We start from the raw sequence: 21,458 nt of genomic DNA, 5'->3' as shown, positions 1-21,458 counted from the left end.
TTTAATTAGGTTCCTATAATTTTTTTTCTTTTAATTGGGTTTTTGATACTACTACTTTTCATAAGTCAAAAACTCAAAAAAATTACTTTTAAATTTTCCACACGAATCCTAAATATATTTGACTTTTACTTTTTTGACCATTCGAAAATAGAGAGAAGCAACTATTTAAAGGAAACTGAAATTTTTTCATGGAATTTTTGGCGTTAAACAAGTAACATTCTATTCTTTCTATTACTTAAAACATTACTAATTAGATTTCGAAGTGTCTTATAGATAGTTCTCAGCCTAATTCCAACATCGTTTCAAGTTAGGACTCCGAATCTCCTCAGCTTGTAACCTCCACACAAGGTATGAACACTATCATAATGAAAATCTAACAATCACAACCTCTTTGTCGCAGTATGTGTCCCACAGCCATTTAATGAACACGGTTCTATCTCGTTTGAAAGTTCAACTCTATATTTTCTTATTAATGAGATTTGCATACACCTATCGTTTTAGTAGCTCGGGGTTGAACCTCATAGCTAGTCAAAATGGTCTACTACCACGAGCTTATTATTAATAAGCTTATCATTTTCATCTTTCTACACTGGCATTTGGGAACGGAAACTAACCAGTAAGATCGTGAGAAGTACCAAGAAATTTCATGTAAAGTTAGTTAGGTTGTAGCGGTGAATTAACCGACGCGCTTCACCTCGCTATCTAGTCTTTTAAATAGCATGAATTTTGCTATTTACAGTAGAGGTTTTGTTTCCAAAATTAAACCTCATATTGTAATAACATTCCATGAAAAATAGATTGAAACTTGGCAGCTTAATTTCAGTGATGATAAAGTCTCGCAAGTTATTGAACTCACTACCGGCTCTAGTGATCAAACAATTCCTCATCTCTAGGGCTCCATTTTTCGTCTTAGGTACTTTCTTTCATCATTTATGGGGAAAAAATATTTTTGGAAAATAATATACGATCTTTTAGGAGAAAATTACAATCTCTCGTTCAATATTTTATCACATAATATAAAATATTTTCACTTGTAAAATTATTTAATTTAAAATTTTTATATATTTCATAGTTAATGATAAAAAATTTTATATTAATAATGAATATATTATTTATCTAATTATTATTATTATTATTATTATTATTATTATTATTATTATTATTTGAACCAACTAAATAATTGTTACTAATATATACTATATTTATAATTATAAGGACTATTAAAAAATATTTTGGTTAAATAAACTAAAGCATACATTATTTTAATTTTATATGTGAGGAGAGTGCACATTTTATAAACAAAATAATATAATTATTATTTAAATTTTTTATAAGAAAGAAGAATTTATTTTTTCTTATTAAATGATAAATAAATCTCTGACTTTTTATTTCGATGATAAATAAGTGTTCGACTAATTAAAAATAAAAAATGTCCTTCATTTTTCAAAATGCGAGACATTTAAGTCTTTTTGGGAAAGACTTAAATGTCTCGTATTTTAGAAGGTCAGAAACATTTTTATATTTTCTATTAGTCAAGAACTTATGTATCCTTTTATTAAAAAATTAGGGATCTAAATTTATCTTTTTATCAAATATATAACTTGATCTTTAAAATTATACACAGAAGTAGATTTTGTTCTCAAAATGATCAGTCGTAAAATTAATAAAAGGTAAATTCTATGATACCTATGGTATGATGCCTAACTTTTATCTAATTTACTTGATACGGTAAGTTTTGAATATTTAATAATTTTTTATTTTTATACTTTTAAAATTAAATATTAATTTTTAATCCTTTTAAAAAGTTAAGCAAACATTTGTAGAGACCATAACAATCACCTTAATAAAAATTACTTACCAAATTATGCAAAATTAGACAACAGTTTACAAATACATGTACATATACTTCTTTAATTTGTTCTTTCTCTTCCTCCCCTGTTGGGTAAATTTACTTTTCAGGTTTGATTGTAAGCAACAGATTCCTGGAAAATTGGCTCGATTCTACGATAATGGACTATCTAACAGATTCACTGAACAATCAACGGACTGCTGCTATAATTACAAATATGCAAGATGGGTTGTCATGTCTATTTGTTGTTATTGCTTATCAAATCTCGGAAGCCTACGTCGGGAGTTTCACAGCGATAACTTTCTGTGCAACCGCCTCCATCATGGTAATAATTAATTTCTATTGGATTAGCTAACCTGTGCAAACACTAACAAGGTATTAGATATACAAAAAAAATTATATTAAAAAATAAAAAAATTTAAATTTTTAAAATATTTATTGTATAAAGAATATATAAAAATTTAAAAATTATCTAAAATAAATAATCTTAATTATCATCTTAGAATACTTGCTAGTAAAATCCTTAAAAATCCTTAAAAGATAATGTTTTATATCATATTGCGAACCAGTATTATCGATATATGGTTTACCAAAAATTAGCATGATATCGGTAGACAACTTATTCATGTTTATTTATAGAGAAAATTTCACTCCCCTTCCCTGTGAGATGCTAAAATGACACTCCATTCTCCTTTATTTTATAAATGTACATTTTTCTCCCTTCTCACTTTTAAAAAACCTCATTTTTAATCCATTTTAAACTTTTTGTGTTAACTAATGTTAACTTTATCCATTTTTTAAGAAAAAAATTATTTTTTAAAAAAATATTCATTAGCAAAAATTTTATTTTTTATTATTAAATTTTGCTTAATAAAATATTCTTTAATAAATTATTTTTTTATTGATTAAATTGTATTTTTAAAAAATTTAATAATTATGTTATTTTTTAAATACCCTCTAATAATTTTTTAATTATTAAATTATAATTTTACTAAAATTTTTGTTAACAATTTGTTTATATTTTATTATTAATTTTTCGATATCTATATATTATTTTAACATTAAATAAAAAATTTTAGTAAGATTATTTTTCAATATCAATAAATATTAATTGTTATACATATTACCAGTGGTAAGATTTTTTTATTTAATATTAAAATAATATATATTAATATAAAAAAATTAATAGTAAATATAAAAATAATTGTTAAAAAATTTTTAGTAAAATCACAATTTAATAATTAAAAAATTATTGAAAAATAGGTATCTTAGAAAAAAATAATTTAATTATTAATTTTTTTGAAAATATTTCGTTAAAAATACAATTTAATTAATAAAAGAATAATTTATTAAAAGATATTTTGGTAAGCAAAATTTAATGATAAAAAATAAAATTTTTGTTAATGGATATTTTTTCAAAAAATAATTTATTTTCTTTTCATAAAAAATGGATAAAGTTAACATTATTAACATAAAAAATTTAAAATGGATTAAAGAGGAGGTTTTTAAAAAAAATTTAAAATGGATTAAAGAGGAGGTTTTTTAAAAGTTAGAAGGGAGAAAAATGTACATTTATAAAATAGAGGGGAGGAGAGTGACATTTTAGCATCTCACAGGGGACGAGTGGCATTTTCTCTTATTTATATGTTGGTATTATGAAGCTTCTATTTGTATGTAGTAGTACTTTTGTGGAGCATGCATGGAAACATCGTAAAAGCCTTTTTTTGTAAAAAAAAAAAAAAGTTTTACTTTTTAAGAAATAAAGTTAGAAGTTTAAGCTAAAAATACATAAAAATTTTCAGCATATTTTATTTTAAAAATTACGATATATTATAAAATAAATAATATTTTATAAGAGCTTTTATTCACTATTTAGTTTTTTTACTATTGGTTATTGCCAAATTTTAAATTCAAATATAGTATATTAAGAGATACATAATTTATCACTTGAATTAAAACCTCAAATTGCAGATAAAAAAATAGTTTAATATTTCATTAACTTTTACTAGATTTTCCATAAATGTGTTCATGTGAAATTAAATTTCATTCTTATGATTCAGATTGGGTCTAAAAGAATTTGGATCATCTAAATATTTTATTTTTATTTTAAAGGATAAAGTGTGCTCTTTTACTATTAAATATTTTTTCTTTCATATTTTTCCTTAATCCCACTTATAAAATTGAAGGTCCTAAATGGCTTAGAGAAGGGAGGGTTGAATCTTTGATCCTCTTTTGCTTTAGTAGATTAAGCCTTTAATACACAGTCATGTATCCTGGTTCAGTTGTCTTGTGCAATGCAACCTACATCCAATCTCCACCACAAAAGTGTGGAATTTCCACTATAGTCAAAGTATTACATGCACCAATTCCTTAGGATTCACACAATCCCATCTGAACACTCAAGTTTCTACCTGAACTTGACTTGGTTATGCTAATATCTAAACTCTTCACACTAAGTGCTCACCCAACTTAGCAAGGGGCACCTTTCAGGTACAAGACACAAGACAGAAAATACAACCTAAAAAAATATGTAGATCACTCTAGACTTTTTTCTCAAGTGTTTCACCCAGCCTTTTCACTCTTAGACTTTTTCTCAATGTCTCTCTTTCAGCCTTTTACCTCTCAAAGAAATTTCAAAAAGGTATACATTAAAAAAAATACAAACTGTAAAACATGAAGGAGATTAATACATTAACAGCCTCTGTTGCTATAAGTTAAACTGGATTCAGCTAACTCTGATTGAATTCTTCATCTTGGCAAAATGCTTTTTTATATTAGAAATACTATTCAAAATGTTGAACTCTTCACAAGGAGTTTTGGTTCTCTCTCCTTTCAAATTTTGGTTCTCTCTCCTTGAGCTCAATTTCAGAATGAAATCTGATCAGCTCTCTTTACTTGTCATCTCATTTTCTTCATTTAACTCCCAAATTAAGGATGTTAAAGCTGGTCCTATTTGCTTGACTGAAGACCTCAGAGCAGCAAGGAAAAATTGTTCAGTGGTAAACCCAAATCCGAACCCTTGAGCGCCTCCAAAAAATAATTTGAGCCTTTGATTTACAGCAGTGATTATTAGAAATCACTTTCTCCATGTATCCCAAATTGGTGTTGCAGAAATTTGAAGAAGGAGTAAAGAAAATAAATTACATGCAAATGGAAATAAATCACCTTTATCCTCTAACTTAGCTTGCTTTTATTAGGGCGATTAGACATTTAATTTTTGTGATTTACCTTCTCTTTCTTTCTTCTCTGGTGAATGAACCAGAAGGAAGAATCTCTCTTTCTTTCTATCTGATTCTGACCGAAGTAAACTTGTGAAAGAAGGCTTTGGAAAGCTTCTACTTGGATGATACAACTTGGGCTTGGATTTGCTTTGGTTGCCTCTCAACCCGTGTGATTTCCTTGTTTTATTTCTTTGGGTTTCAAGAGTTAAAATGCCCACCTACAATTTTGTTTTTGTTTCCATCTATTTGGACTGCTGCTACATTGATTTTGGCCTGCAACACAAATCAAAAGTAATAAAAACTAATTGGGTGTTTAACCCAATACATCAATGTTTGTCATCATCAAGTTAGTTATATATGTTCTTAATTCTACAATCTCCCCCTTGATGACAAACATATTTTCAGGAAGGATGATCACAGGGATTAAATGATATAAAGTTAAATTACTTCTCTGTGAATGATATACTAGTTTTTGACCTGCTTCCCCTTTCTTTTTCAAGGGTTGCTCTCCCTAAATTTGTGCTATTCTTTTGTTTCCTGTTCACATATTCACAGAGAACACAACTGTGTACTATATACAAATGGTTATCCATGGATGAAGCATACAGCAAGAGTTTCAAACATTTCAACATTACATGAAGCAGAGCATTAAAAAATGTACAAAAATAAACAGCCAAAATTAAACAGAGTATACAGATAGAACATACGCTACTACTCCTCCTTTTGTCATCAAGGGAAGAAATAGAAGCATCTTCAAACCTGTAGCAAACTGTCAAGGCAAAGTCCAGATAACTAGATAATCAAAAACAAAATAAAACAGTAGTTAGTCTGTTTACAGTCATCCAAGTCGAGACAAAGGTTAAAATAAAATACAATTATTCCATGAAACAATTATCAAAATAAACAGCACAGAAAAGATCAATAAAGAAGACATCCTCAGGTATCTGAACCATCCCCCTCAGAGTTAGCAAATTTTTCAGGGCCAGAGGCCACATTTTCATCCTCAATGGTGTTTTCAATGAACTTCATGAGAGCTGCTACCTTGTCTCTAGACTTTCTGAGATAGTTTTCATGCTTGGCAGCCAGTTTTCTCTGCTCTTTACTCAAGGTAATCAGATGATTAGATTGAGAGACAAATTCCTGCACCACATTCTTAACCACTCCATATTTGAGTGATTTGTGTCCAGTAGAAGCTGATGTCTCTGAGGCAGATGGAGGAGAAGATTCTTCTGGTTCATAGTCATCATCATCATCATCAAGAACCACTCTTTCAGTTTAAGTTGGTCCCTTTTTCTGCTGTTTCACTAAACCACCTCTTTTTAGATATGAATGTCTATTTTCATATGACTCATGTGATAAGTCAACACCAAAATATTCGAAAATGCAAGTTAAGAACATGCCATATGGAAGGGATTTAACTTTCTCACTTCTAATGCAGTCAAACATATGTCTTACCATTAAGTATGCAAAAGAGATTTCAGATTTAGTGAGGATAGCATATAAGACCATAGTATCACAGAAAGACACTCTATGATATGAGCCGCTTTGAGGAAGGATGATATGGTTCACTATGCGATGTAACTGAGCACGAAGATAACTAAGAGCTTCGTGAGTTGGTGTGATGCCATCAATCAAAGAGATATGTTCACACACATGGGTTAGAGCATCATTGTAAGAGATATCCAACCCGTCATCCCACTTACCGGAGGTGTAGGCACGAGCACCAACAGCAGTGTATTTTAGAAAATCGCTAATGGTTTCATCATTCAGAACAAGGTCACGATCTTTCACATAAGAGTGAATGCTGCTCTCAAGATAGGTCATGTTTGCATAGAACTCCTTAACTAAAATTGGGTAAACATGTTTTTCAATTTTGAAAATGTGGTTCCAGTCTAGAAATTCAAAATTGTCACAAAAAACAAAACCTTTCTTTTTCAGATTTGGTAAATCAACTAGAAAAGTGGGACAAATAGTACGATGGATGACAACACTTTCATAGAAATCATGGTTCATGGCAGAGTGAAAATGAAGAGGGTTGTAATTTGAGTGAGAGGTCATAAAGTGTGATTTGTGTGCAAAAAGATCAATGGAAGGCTCCTTAATTGATTTGAGAGGGATATGAGGATTATCTCTTTGAGGATGTTGAGGAGCAGACCCAAACTTAGGTTGTGAAGGTTCAAGCGTAGGTTCCTCAGTAGCAGGATGCTTTCCCTTTGAAGTGCTTTGCTTAGAGGGAGAACTTGGTGGAGCCGTCGGTTTGAAAAAAGAAGAAAACCTTGGAGTGGTTTTGGTTCACGCCATTGGATCAGTCCGAGGTGGAGAATTCGGCGGAGAAGGTGATGGCGTAAAGATTTGACTTTTGGAATGAGGAGAGGTTCTTGGTTTATCAGGGAGTTTGAAAACTTTGTCACGAGGGCCCCTTTGCACGATGGTTTTCTTCCTCATTCTGAGAATAAAGGGTTTCACACACACAAGACAATGATGGTAGTGGGAGTGGAAACCGAAGAGGTTGAGGGAGAAGTTATGAAGAGAGAGGTTTAGTAACTGCCACACAAAAAGAGGTTTCTTGAAAACATGCAACTGCATCACCTATGACTAGACCTTGAAAAGACTTGACATCATAAAAGATGATTTGATTTTATTAAAATATACTAGGTAAAACAAGACCAATTTAAAATTGAAACTTTTTTACCAAAAGACAAAATAAAATTCACACATGTTTGATGTAACACTCATTGGACCCAAAGATGATAAAGTTTAAGGAAACATATTGGACCACACGGACTTTGAACTGAAAAGTAGGCCCAGAAGATTCAGAACGTGCAATTGAGCCCAGAAAGTAATGTTTAGGATGATGGTTCATCATGTGCCCAGAATTGTGTCATCCCAACCTGAGAGATAAAAACTTCAACAAACATATCAGGAAAGCGCAAATAATGAATCATAACTCAGAATGCCTAGATTAGTCCTTAGTTTACAAAATCTGTCCTCATCAAGAGGTTTAGTGAAAATATCAGCTAGTTAGTCCTCTGATTTAACAAATTGAATGCTAATATTCCCCTTTTGAAAATGTTCCCTTATTGAGTGAAATATCACCTCAATATATTTAGTTATTGAGTGCAAGGCTGGATTTTTGGAAATATTTATAGCACTCATGTTGTCACACAATAAGAGAATATTTTCAGCCTTCAATTTATAATCAGCAAGTTGAGTTTTCAACTAAATAAGTTGAGAAGCAGCAATATACTCAGCCTCAGCAGTGGATAATACCATGATAGACTGCTTTTTACTTGACCAGATATTTAAGGACTTTCCAAGAAAACAGCATATGCCTGAGGTACTTTTTCTATCCACTCTATTTCTAGTAAAGTCTGCATCACAATAACCAACTGCAGAAATCTCATCAATCTTAGGATACCATAAGCCAAAATTGAATGTGTCATGAACATATCTAATAATCCTTTTGATTGCAGAAAGATGTGATTCCTTCGGTTTTGATTGGAATCTTAAACACATTTCAACACTTTGCACAATATCAGGTCTAGAGGAAGTTAAGTACATAAGAGATCCAATCATTCCTCTATACCTAGTCTCATCAACATATTTATCAGTTTTACCATTTTCTAATTTTGAGTTAGGGTGCATGGGCGTTCCCATGGATTTAGCATTTTTCATACTAAATTTCTTAACTAATTTCTTGGCATACTTCTCTTGATGTATAAAAATGCCATTTTTAGTTTACTTTATTTGAAGCCCAAGGAAGAAGTTAAGTTCACCCATCATACTCATGTCAAATTCACTTGTCATGAGTTTTCCAAATTCAGCACAAAGGGTTTCATTTGCTAATCCAAAAATAATGTCATCAACATAGATTTGGACTAAAATGAAAGAATCATTAGAATTTTTAATAAATGGAATGGTGTCAGTGGTACCTCTTTGAAATCTATTTTTCAAAAAAAAAAAAGAACTAAGTCTTTCATACTAACCCCTAGGAGCTTGTCTTAGTCCATAAAGAGCTTTTGAAAGTTTGAAAACATGATTAGAAAATTTCTTATTTTCAAAGCCAGGTGGCTGAGCCACATACACCTCTCTATCTATCACTTCATTCAAAAATACACATTTCACATCCATTTGAAATAATTTAAAACCACAATAAGCAGCATAAGCAAGAAGAAGTCTTATGGCTTCCATTCGGAAAACAGGGGCAAAGAATCATCAAAGTTTATTCCTTTCTCTTGATCATATCTTTGTGCCACCAATCTTGCTTTGTTTCTGGCTATGCTTCCATCTTCACCCAATTTGTTCCTGAATATCCACTTGGTTCCCGTCACTTTCTTTTCAATTGGCTTTGGAACAAGCGTCCAAACTTGATTCTTTTCAAATTCACTAAGCTCTTCCTTTGTAGCCTTTACCCAAGAGGGGTCATCAATAACTTCCTCGATGTTTTGTGGCTCCATTTGAGAGATAAAAGCAATGTTTGATTCTTCATCTGCTTTTCTTGTAGAGGATCGAGTTTTAACACCATGAGAAATGTCCCAATAACAAATTCCAGTGGATAATTCTTTAAAAATCTCTACTCACATGGTCTAGTGGACTTGGGAACAGATTCGGTCACTAAAGGATCCAAGGAGCTGGTATTTTCAGATAGTTCGCCAGTTTCAGGAGACAAAACAGAATTGTCTCCTGCAGTAGAAATTTCAGATTCAGGTGGCCCAACAATTTCTTTCTCTTGAATTTGGGCTTCTCCTTCTTTGCTTTCAACTTGAGTTCCTGCATCACAATTTTTCAAAATACTTTGAACCAAGTTAGTATCACAAAAAGTAACGTGTTTGGACACTTCAATTACTCTAGCTTCTCGGTGATAAACTCTATACGCTTTGCTAGTTGTGGAGTATCCTACAAATATGCACTCATATGCCTTTAGATCAAATTTTCCTAGATTTTCTTTGTTATTTAGGACAAAGCATTTGCATCCAAAGATATGTAGATAATTCAAATTTGGTGGGTGACCTTTCCAAAGTTCATAAGGAGTTTTCTTAAAAAACTTACTTATGATTGTTCTATTCAAAATGTAGCAAACCGTGTTAACAGCTTTAGCCCAAAGAAACTTTGGAACATTACTTTCACAAAGCATAGCTCTTGTCATTTCTTGAATACTTCTATTTCTTCTTTCAATGACACCATTTTGTTGTGGTGTTCTTGGACAAAAATTTTTTTGTGATATTCTAAATTTTTCACAAAAGAATTCAAATGATTAATTTTGAAATTCAGTTCCCTTTTGCAAAAGCATTCAAACCAAAATTTTTGAAAGTATATGGGCTTCTTAAATTTGAGGTTCCTTTGTGAAAGTGTGAATTCTTGAAGACAACCTCATTGGTTGATACACAACCCAAATCCGACTTGTTTGGTGTGGGTTCAGTTCTTGAAGATGATGTAGTTTCACCAAAATAGGATTTTTCAAATTCCTCTTCATAGGTGGGAATATATCCCATACCAGATTTGTTGAAGTTAGATTTTGTTTTTGAAGAAGAGGCCATGAATTTTGTAGAAGAATTATAAAAAACTGCACTTTCTTTTGTTACATAATCCAAACCAGATTTTTCAAATAAAGGTCTTTGATTTGCAAGTAATGTATCCAAGTTACTAGAACTATGAGCAAATTTTGCTAAATTACTATTTAATCTTTTAATCATTTCATTTAACCTTTTAATTTTAACAACAAGCTCTTAAGAAGGATCCATAATGTTCTTTTCTTTAAGTTTCTCAAGTTTAGATTTCAAAAATATGCTTTCTTCAATAATTTTCAAAGTACATTCAGTTTCCTTCACCTTTTCTTTTAAAAATTTATTTTCAACTTTCAATATTTCTTTTTCAGATTTGTATTTATTGTCTTTGTTTAGTAATTTTTCAGAATTGAGGGTTAGATCATTAATGTTAACGTGTAAATCATCTATGGACAAGTCATAGTAATTTACCTCATCAAGTTGGTCCTCACCAGCACATTCGGGGTCTTCTTCCTCATCGAATCATTTTCAAGATCTTCCCAAGATTACATGAGCACTCTCTTCTTTTCTTTCTTTCCTTTGTCCTCCTTTTTTAGTTTCGGACAATTGTATTTGAGATGTCCAGCCTTCTTACAATTGTGGCAAATCACTTTGCTCATATCATCCTTCTTGTACTCCTTTAAGCTCGACCCCTTGTACTTGCCTTCTTCATTAGCCTTCTAAGTCTCCTAACAAAAAACACAAGTTCATCATATGAAAAACTATCACTGGAATCACTATCTGTTGGTTCGACTTTTGACTTAAGAGCTATTCCCTTTTTCTTTGAGTATTAGCTTATCTGTGTGGTTTCATAAGTAAGAAGTTTTCCTCTCATCTCATTATAGGTTATAGAACTTAGATTGTTACTCTTGGCTAGGACAATGGCTTTTGTTTTCCATTCCTTTGTGAGGCTTCTAAGTACTTTTCTTACTAGAGTTTGTTATGTGTGAGTTAAACCCATATCATCAAGGCTGTTTATTATGATTGAGAATCTCTCAAACATTTCATCAATACTTTCTCCATCTTTCATGCTAAATATCTCATACTATTTTTGCAGCATATCAATCCTTATTTTTTTGACTTGTTTGGTACCTTCATGTGTAACTTGGAGTTTCTCCCAGATTTCTTTGGCTGTCTTGCATTTGGATACTTTTCGGTACTCCTCAAAGCTGATAGCACAGTGTAGCAAGTTAATGGCTTTAGCATTCAGTTCCACTTTCTTCTTGTCATCGTCATTCCATTCAGTTTTCTCATTTGGAGTCACCACTCCTTCAGCACTTGTCTTTGTTGGAATCTTGGGGCTGCTCACAACAATCTTCCATATGTTGTAGCCGATGGATTGGATGAAGATTCACATCCTTTCTTTCCAATAGGCATAGTTCTTCTCGTTCAAGAAGGGAGGCCTGTTGTTTAATTGGCCTTCTGTTAGAGTATAGGCAACTGTGGTTGTGTCTAAGTTGTTCGCCATTGGATCTTTACTCCAAGCGGTGAGATTTGATTCTTGAGACCTTGACTCTTGATACCAATTGAAAGTTTCAGAGGGCTTAGAGAAGGAGGGTTGAATCTATGACCCTCTTTTGCTTTAGTAGATTAAGCCTTTAATATTCAACTTTATTCTTGAATTCTGTTTGGATAGTGCAGCAGAAAATTTAAGAGACAATTTTGTTTTATCTCATAAATATAAGAAAACAGAATAGAAAGAGAAAAGGAGAAGTTAACACAGTCATGTATTCTTATTCAGTTGCCTTGTGCAATGCAACCTACATCTAGTCTCCACCACAACAATGGTGGAATTTTCACTATGGTCAAAGTATTACATATACCAATTCCTTAGGATTCACACAATCCCATCTGAACACTCAAATTTCTACCTAAACTTGACTTGGTTATGCTATACTTAACCTCTTCAATCTAAGTGCTTACTCAACTTAGTAAGGGGCACCTTTCAAGTACAAGACACAAGACAGAAAATACAGCCTAAAGAAATTTGTAGATCACTCTATGATTTTTTCTCAAGTGTTTAACTCAACCTTTTCACTCTTAGGCTTTTTTTTCAATGTCTCTCTTTCAGCCTTTTACCTCTCAAAGAAATTTCAGAAAGATATACATTGTAAAAAAAATACAAAACTGTAAAATATGAAGGAGATTAATGCATTAACAACATTTGTTGCTATAACTTGAACTGGATTTAGTTAACTCTGATTGACTTCTTCATCTTGGCGGAATGCTTCTTTATCTTAGAAAACACTATCCAAAATGTTGAACTCTTCACAGGGAAGCTCTTACTCTAATATCAAATTCTGGTTCTCTCTCCTTGAGCTCAATTTCAGAATTAATTTTTTTTGTATCTTATTTTCTGTCACAGCTTTGGTTCTTCCAAAGTCAACTCTTTGAACTCTGAGCTCTCTTTGCTTGACCCCCAAATTAAAGATGTTAAAGCTGGTCCTATTTTCTTGAACGAAAACCTCAAAGCAGTAGGGAACAATCGTTCAGTGATAAATCCAAATCCGAACCCTTGAGATAGTACTTTGCCTCCAAGAAACAATTTGAACCTTTGATTCACAGCAGTGATTATCAAAAATAACTTTCTCCATGTATCCCAAATTGGTGTTGCGAAAATTTGAAGAATGAGTGAAGAAAATAAATTGCATACAAATAGAAATAAACCACCTTTATCCTCTAACTTAACTTGTTTTGATTAGGACGATTAGACATTTACTTTTTGTTATTTACTTTTTTCTTTCTTTTTTTTTTTTGGTAAATGAACTAGAAGGAAGAAGCTCTCTCTCTCTCTATGTGATTCTGATCAAAGCAAACTTGTGAAAGAAGGCTTTGGAAAGCTTTCATTTGGATGATACAACTTGAACTTGGATTTGTTTTATTTACCTCTTAGCTTGTGTGATTTCTTTGTTTTATTTCTTTGGGTTTTGAGAATTAAAGTGCCCACCAACAATTTTATTTTTGTTTTCATCTATTTGGATTGCTGCTACTTTGATTTTGGCCTGCAGCACTAATCAAAAGTAATCAAAATTAATTGGGTGTTTAATTCAATACATCAATATTTGTCATCATCAATTTAGTTATATATGTTCTTAATTTTACAGAAATAAATGGTAAAAGATTATATTTTATTTTCTAAATTAAAATTTAAAATTTAGAGCATCCAAATTCAATCTAAAAAAATACATTAGATTTATCTTTTATATTCTAACCTCACCTTAGATCCGATTAAATCTCATTACATTCAAGACTATAACTAGAAGTCTAAATAAGATAAAAACAGAGTCTAAAAAAAATGTCAATTGAAATTTTCAAAAAGACATTATTCTTCCCTAAAGGACGTTATTGTTTCAGATCAAGTGTTCGGATATATATTTTATTTATTTCAACCTTGCAAACCAAAAACTACATTACAAGTTTGCATCAATCATAATTAAAATCTTAATTATGCAAAATCCTAGAACTTGAAATTTGCATAAACACAAAAATATAATTTTGAAAGAAATTTCATTTTAATTTGAAGCCCTTCAATCAATAATTAACAACCAATTAATAAAAATTTACCCACTGACATCTAATAAAGCTTTTCCCAAAAAATTTAGGTTCCTTCAAAAAGTTATTATCAAGATAGTCCGTGTTTCTTTCCTCCTCAGATTCTAAAAAGTGTTTTTATAACTTATACCTTTTATATAATTATATGAATAAATTAGTTTAATTAGGGAGCTAACTTTTTTGCCCAGTATTAACATTTTTAAATTATTTTATTGTTTAAAATTTTAAATTATAAATCTTAAGCCTTCATTTTTAAATACTAAATTTTAAATTCTAATTTTTTCTAAAAGAAATGAGAGTTAAAAAAAATAAATTTATAATAATATAAAAAATTGACTAATATTAATTAATTAAAAATTAATTTTCTATATTTATTCTTCTAATTATTTTATTCAAATGGACCTGATTTGATCACTTAGATATTTTTGCAATAAACGAATTAAATAAGTTGATCTTACTTTCATGATTCATTTCTTTTTTTATTTTCTTTTTTCTATCTTCATCCATACACAATGTAATAAAATCTGGTAGAATTCAATATTTGTTATCCCAGTATTTGGGTCTTCTTTATTAAAAAAACATAAATTTTTATTTCCTTCCAAAGTTGGCCAAAATATGCAAAAATTATTTCACTGTGAAGTAGGAGAAATGAGTTTGGACATCAACTCATAGCAAGGATATGCAAAATGACCATTGTAAGGTTAGCAAATGCGAATTGATGGACAAACTATTCTGCGGATTGAATTTGCATTTGCTAACTTTGCAATAGCTATTTTACGAACTTTTTTTGTGAGTTGATATTCAAATTCATTTCAGCTGCTCCACTTCTAAGATGGTTTTTGCATATCTTGTGATAAGTTTTGGACAATATATATTTACGAAAGGAGAAATGCTATTTGTATACTAAAATCAGCCACTAAAAGTAGTCATTAATGTATTTGTGTATAAATACATGTGTGGTTTAATTTATTTTCATAGTGTATTTGTATACTGATAGCTAATTTTAGTAGTTGATTTTGATATACACGTAGCATAACCCAAAGAAAAAGAAGAGTGTTACGGGACAACATCTTTTATATTTTGTAGTCATCAATTAGTAATTATTAATGTTTTTAATAATGTAAAATTATATTTAATGATATGAAATTACTCATTTTTTTTTCTTGGTTAAGTGCTGTGGCCAAATTTTAATAAAAATACTGTCCTAGACTTTTTTTCTTCAGGAAAATGAAGATTTAAGCCCAATTTTTTTTGCAAAGAAAAATAACTGTATACATTCTTTTTGCAGGGTTCAATGTTGTTCTGTATATCTACTACGGCAACTTCCAACTTCGAATATTATATGATCTATCTTGCAATTTTTCTTATCACACTGGGAAAAACTGCCGGAGCATGCTTATCTCATGATTTTTTGGTCTCTCAAGTGAAGAAAGTGAGAGCTCAAGTAAAAAAACTAGGACAAGAAGGCACAGACAATGCAAGGCTGGACCATATCTTTTCTTGGACCAGGAAACTGTGGAACCTCTGTATTTTTACCTTTTCATATACCGCAATTATTATTGTTGCCCTTTTTGTCGATGACACGTGGCAGGGCACCAGGTTTTTGTCACTTTTCATGCTAGGGAGCTATCTGTTGTTCTACTTTGGATATGCGTGGTACAACCATGAAGATTTGCTTCCTGAAAGCAATGTTGGCAAGTTTTGTAGAGTGTGCAAAGCAGCTTATAGGAAAAGGGATTTGGCATATTTAACCTCAGAAGATGGATACTACTGGAAGAATTATAGGCAGGGACATTTCTATGAGGCTAACCATGGGCAAGACCGGGTTGTAAGGTTGTTACCGCGAGTACCTTGGGGGTTTGGATGGTTGGAAAAAGCAGCTATAATTGACCAGAAACAAACTGAGAATTATGATGTTAGTCCCCATATGCAAGAGACGAAAGGGGAGCTTTGCACAGTTAAGCAAGTTAGAGAAGCCAAGAGCATTGTTTTGTTGCTCTGTTGGGGGTTTTGCTTATTCCCTTACAGTTTTGTTACGGCTTCTGGGAACACTTTTTTTGTTTCTCAAGCCAGTAGCATGGAAAGTTTCATGGCTAATGACATTTCAATTCTCCTTTTACTCAAGTTCTTCATGACTGATGGCAACACCAGCGTTTTTCTGGCTTGTAGTAAAAGCTAAAATAGCTAAGAAGATCAATAAGATGGCCATCATCTACTTTGGAGCCAAGAGAAAAATAATAGATTCAACGACCATGAAGATTGGTATTGGAATATTTCTTGCTGTAATTTGTTGTGTCTTTGCATGGAAAGTGGAAAATCATAGACTATATTCGATAGGAATGATGAATACAAAAGCTTTGATTCCACAATTTTTGTTGTTAGGAATGGCAGAAGCGCTTGTTGAAGACGGTTTATCCCAGCTCTTCGAGATCTATGCATCAGAATCTGTGAGAAACTTTGCTGAGCCATTTAGTAATATAGTGATTGGTATAGGAAAACTCCTAAGTATACCATGGTTCTTGATGTTCAGCTGCTGGATTAATGAATCAATCAACACCAGCCATTTGGATAGATATTTTCTTATGCTAGCAATACTCAATTTTGTGCTCCTTCTCTTTGTTTTAGTTTACTATTACATGTTTGGGAACGACCATGATTTTCTGGAGGACGAAGAAGAAATGATGGAGCAAATATCGGAGGATCATGGTCTAGAATCAGACTTAGAAGAAGCAAACGGCCTTGAGCGAAATTCCACAACTAGCCAAGGGCCAGAGATTCCCAATGAGGATAAGGAAATTGAGATGGAAAGATTAGGGCATAATCATGAAATAGACTCACCTGAAGAACATGCAAAAGAAGAACATTTGACAGTGATCTTTGAAGGGGATTTCGACCACCAAAACAACGGAGTGCTTGTCGCTGTAGTCGAAAGTAATGAACCATAAATAATTTTTCAACTTTTAATTGGTCTGATATCCTCTATTACAGTTGTAATTTTTGAGTTATAACAACTTTTTTTTTTTTTAAATTTGGAGTGAAACTCGAATATGAGATCTTTAGATGGGGATAAAGAGAATTATAACTCGTTAGTAATTACAATAATTCTTTTAGTTTTTCTTTTTTTTAAATCTCCTTTTATATTTAATTAACAATCATATTAAACATCAAAATCAAATATTAAAATTAACTTTTAATATAAAATATACATTAAAAATAAATTAAATTATATATGTATACACATATATAATAATTTATTTTACTGTATAAATACCATTATTTAATATTTAGAGAGTCTCTCCATTTAGTTGAATGAATCAATAATTCAAGGTATTACCAAATCAATAATGTGGTACCTTCGGCAAATTTAAACATGCATTTTCATTAATAAAAATCCAAAATTATCTGCCCAATTGAAAACTTTTTAGAGCATTTTTGTTAATTCTTTTGGCATGTTGGTGTCAACTTTATTTTAGCCCTAGTGAGTTATTTATTTTTAATATTAGAGTTATAGTGGCATTTTTTAATAATATAAAAATTTAGTATTTTTTTTTGTATAAATATCACAAATTTGATTATCAAGTTTGTGGTTTTTAATTTTTATTTTTGATACCACAAATCTGAGTTTTTTTTTTAAAAAATATAAATTTAAAGATCAGATTTATATTGTAATACTAAATTTTTTTTAAACATACTAATCGGTTCTTTCAATTTATGTAGTAGAAAATCTGATCCTCCAATTTTTCAAATTTGTGGATCCAATTTATTATTTAAAATTAAAAAAATTAAATTCATATCAAATAAAAACATACCAAGTAACCATAATATTGAATTACACACAATTTTTTCTATTTTTAAAAAAAGGTTTAATTATTCTGTTGGTCCCTATAGTTTCGTGAAATTTTCAATTAGGTCCCTATACTTTTTTTCTTTTTAATTGGGTCCCTGTACTAATTTTTTTTTTAATTAAGTCCCTCTTAGTAGTAATTAGCTTAATTTTATAGGGACCCAACTAAAAAAAATAAAGAATTGGTATAGGGACCTAAATAAAAGAAAAAAAGTGTAGGGACCCAATTAAAAAAAAATTGGTGCAAGGACTCAATTAAAAGAAAAAAAGTATAGGGACCTAATTGAAAATTCCGCAAAACTATAGGGACCAACAGCGTAATTAAACCTTAAAAGAATTAACTGAGTTAGTGAACTCATCTTTTATTTATTCTTTTTTGCCATTTTGAGTCATATTCTCTTTTTTTCGGTTTAGAAAATACTAAAATTATAAGAACCCAATCAGTCATTGAACCGAGTTCGACTCATTAATAACTCAATAAGTTGAACTCGTGAGCTGGTGAGTCGAGTTTGAACTTGGAATTGAGATCATAAATTAAATGAGTCAAGCTTGTGTTTGGATCAGCTCAACTCATTAGCTCTTGTGTTAGCTCGATTATATATATAATTATTAATACACGTATCCTATATGCATTTAATCTATATTTTTATATTATTATACCAAACATAATAAATAAAAAGATATTTTTATATAAAATATCTAAACATTAAAATACTTTATAATATAAATAAAATAAGTAAATTATTTTTAATTGACCAAATCTTGTTTACAAACAAGATATCAAGAATTTACTGACAAAAAATATTTTTTTTTATAGTATAATAAGATATGTGTATATCATTACAAGAAATTACTGGAAAAACGACTGATTTTGGTAGTCGCTAAAATCTTAGTCGCCGATTAGAAAATAGCGATCAATTTCAGTCTCTAATAGTTAGCGACCGATTTTCAATTAATGGTACCAAATTAGTACCAAATGATACTGATCGCTAAATGGCAACTAATTTTTTGGCCACTAAATTAGTCGCTAAATAGTAAGCAATTTTTCGATCGCTGATGAACTCGGACGTTAAATCGGTCACTGATGTCTGATTTAAAAATCTAAAATCGATAGTTAAATCAGTCATTGTTATTGTTGATTTCCTAATTATAGATTTTTACTAATTTTACGTATACCACTATTAAAATTTAATTTTTATAAATAATTATATTTTAACAAAATATAAAAAAATCAAACATAGATTAATTTTTAAATAAATACAAATAATATTCACAATGTCTATTTAAAAATATAAAAATAAAAAAAAATTCATAAATACATCAAATTTATAATCACAATCTAAATGTACATTAATGACTTTATAGTCAATGCTCTAAATATATGCAAAGAACAAAGAAAGAAAAAAATTCCGTTTACATGGAGAAAAAAAAACTTAAGAATCTTAAGAATTCAAAGACATGAATATATAACAAAAATAAAGATTCACAATGTTATTGAATCTACAAATATTATAACAAAAAGGTCAATGCATTCTACTTTTCATTTTAATCCTTCAAAATTTAATTGGAGACAAAAATCCACACAAATTCAATTTAACCGAAGACGTTCATGATCACTAGATTATAGGATCATCAGATTATATTGTGTCTGCAATAACAGTGTAGCCACCATCGACTGCAGCCTTCCCTACATGTTTATGAATAGAAAGCTTGGATATCAAATTTATTTATCAAATAAAAAGAAAAGAAAGGATGGTCATGGCTTGTAATCCGATGATATTTTCTCTTTTCTAAAATTAATATAAAATGAACAGATCGATTTTTAGTTCAGAGTTTCAGTCTAGACAAAATAAATGTTCCTACTTAATATCAAAATACTGATTCTGTTAGGGCAGCAGATAGATGCAGGTATTTGTGTGCTGGTTTAAGTTTAAAGCTTAAACTGAACTAACTCCTACGCTTTCCTACTAAACCATAGCATCTTGTGGCATCAATTATAATAATCACATTATGGATATGTGTGTAGTTCAAAGTATTATTTTGTTATTTAAATTTTATTTTAATGGGAATCAAATATATTCAGAGAGAAGATGAAAATTGAAATGATGGTATTTTAATTTTTTGAAATCAAACTTATTTAAAAATAATTTTTTAAATTTTGAACCAAGTATGAGGATATAATATTTTCGTCTTAAAATTTTTAGGAATTATTTATAATTCTTTCGACCACACACACGTTAAATGATAAACACTACAGATTCATATGTTTATCAACCGTGCTATGTTACCAAGAAGAAATTTGCCAAAATCTGCTAAAGGTTAGTGGACTGTTTTAGAAAGCCCAATTATCCAGAAAAGCACACCCCAAATTAATCCAGTTAATCCTAATACCACATGTTTATCCCTGTAACCCTAATTTACCCTCTTTCCACTTGTTCTTACTGCTGAGACACACCCCCACTCCCCATCTCCTCTGGCAGTGCCGCGTAGCACGCCGGACAGCCGTTCTTCTCCGGTCGCATTCGTCAACGGAGTCAACGCCGCCAGGAAAACAGTTGCCGCCACTGACAGGTATGGTCCCACATCCGCCAAGAGTCACACCCTGAGTGGCTGCATGTTGCCATGGTGGAGACGCATCCAACCGTGAAAACCTTCAACGCAACACCCTCCGGTAGGTCCGCCACAAGACACACTACGGCTGGACTCTTCCGTCTTCGTGGAGAAATTATCCTCGTAACTAGTTTGTAGCTGAATCGCGTTCCCGGCGTCGATCCCTGTCTCGAGTTCAAGCCCCACTTGCAGTGTCTCTTCCCTTCGACACCAGCGGAACAACAGCAGGTAAGTGGGTCTTCAAGTTTTTGGCTAATTTCTAGTTATTGGGTTCATTTGTGAACATTATACTGGAATTGAGATTTAGTCAACAATGGTGTTGTGTCTGTTGCATGTTCCATTTAAAAAAACAGAAATATATCGATTAATAGGCCTATTGTTGATATGGTTCCCATGTGTGTTACTATGGTTTACGATGTTGTGCCTAGCTATATGAAAAAAATGTTGTTGCCATGATAGTTACGCTGATGTATTTTTTTGTTGGACGGATTTTGACTCTGGAGTAGAATTCGGAACATATGTTTGTGGTCCCATATTATATAATATTGTTGCTGTACACAGCCTTTTTATTTCCCTTCTACCATGAAATAGTCTTAGTTTTTGTTTTTTAATAATTGACTGATTTTTTTAATTCATTATATATGTTGGCGTATCCGATTAATGGTATTGTGACAGCTCCCATGTAATAAGATACATTTAAATTAAAATTTAATAATAACAATTTAAATCGGTGTTGATGATCCTTGTGGCAGTTCCCATGTAATATGATACATTTGATTGTGCTATATTTAACTATGTATGTACTATCTTTGATGAATTAGTTTGTCATTGTGAGAATT

At 31.0% G+C, this 21,458-nt stretch overlaps 1 protein-coding gene across 1 annotated transcript; it reads left to right on the top strand.

The window, feature by feature from the left end:
- The first annotated feature begins 586 nt into the window (after positions 1-586).
- Positions 587-16,844, top strand: LOC140177926 (protein NRT1/ PTR FAMILY 5.4-like). The gene is made up of 3 exons (XM_072211610.1): positions 587-913; positions 1,960-2,174; positions 15,454-16,844. Exons 1-3 carry the CDS (start codon positions 787-789, stop codon positions 16,342-16,344), a joined length of 1,233 nt encoding a protein of 410 aa, XP_072067711.1. The 5' UTR covers positions 587-786; the 3' UTR covers positions 16,345-16,844.
- Positions 16,845-21,458: the final 4,614 nt, after the last annotated feature.

The sequence above is a fragment of the Arachis hypogaea genome, chromosome 2 (assembly GCF_003086295.3).
Source record: "Arachis hypogaea cultivar Tifrunner chromosome 2, arahy.Tifrunner.gnm2.J5K5, whole genome shotgun sequence".
NCBI lineage: Eukaryota > Viridiplantae > Streptophyta > Magnoliopsida > Fabales > Fabaceae > Arachis > Arachis hypogaea.
This window is presented reverse-complemented; position numbering and strand designations above follow the sequence as displayed.

Excerpts from the sequence above, each read along its gene's own strand:
- LOC140177926 (XM_072211610.1), top strand. The coding sequence starts at position 787 with ATGAAAAATAGATTGAAACTTGGCAGCTTAATTTCAGTGATGATAAAG. Across the intron at positions 914-1,959 it reads GGCTCCATTTTTCGTCTTAG|GTTTGATTGTAAGCAACAGA; the intron begins GTACTTTCTTTC and ends TTTACTTTTCAG. Across the intron at positions 2,175-15,453 it reads GTGCAACCGCCTCCATCATG|GGTTCAATGTTGTTCTGTAT; the intron begins GTAATAATTAAT and ends TTCTTTTTGCAG.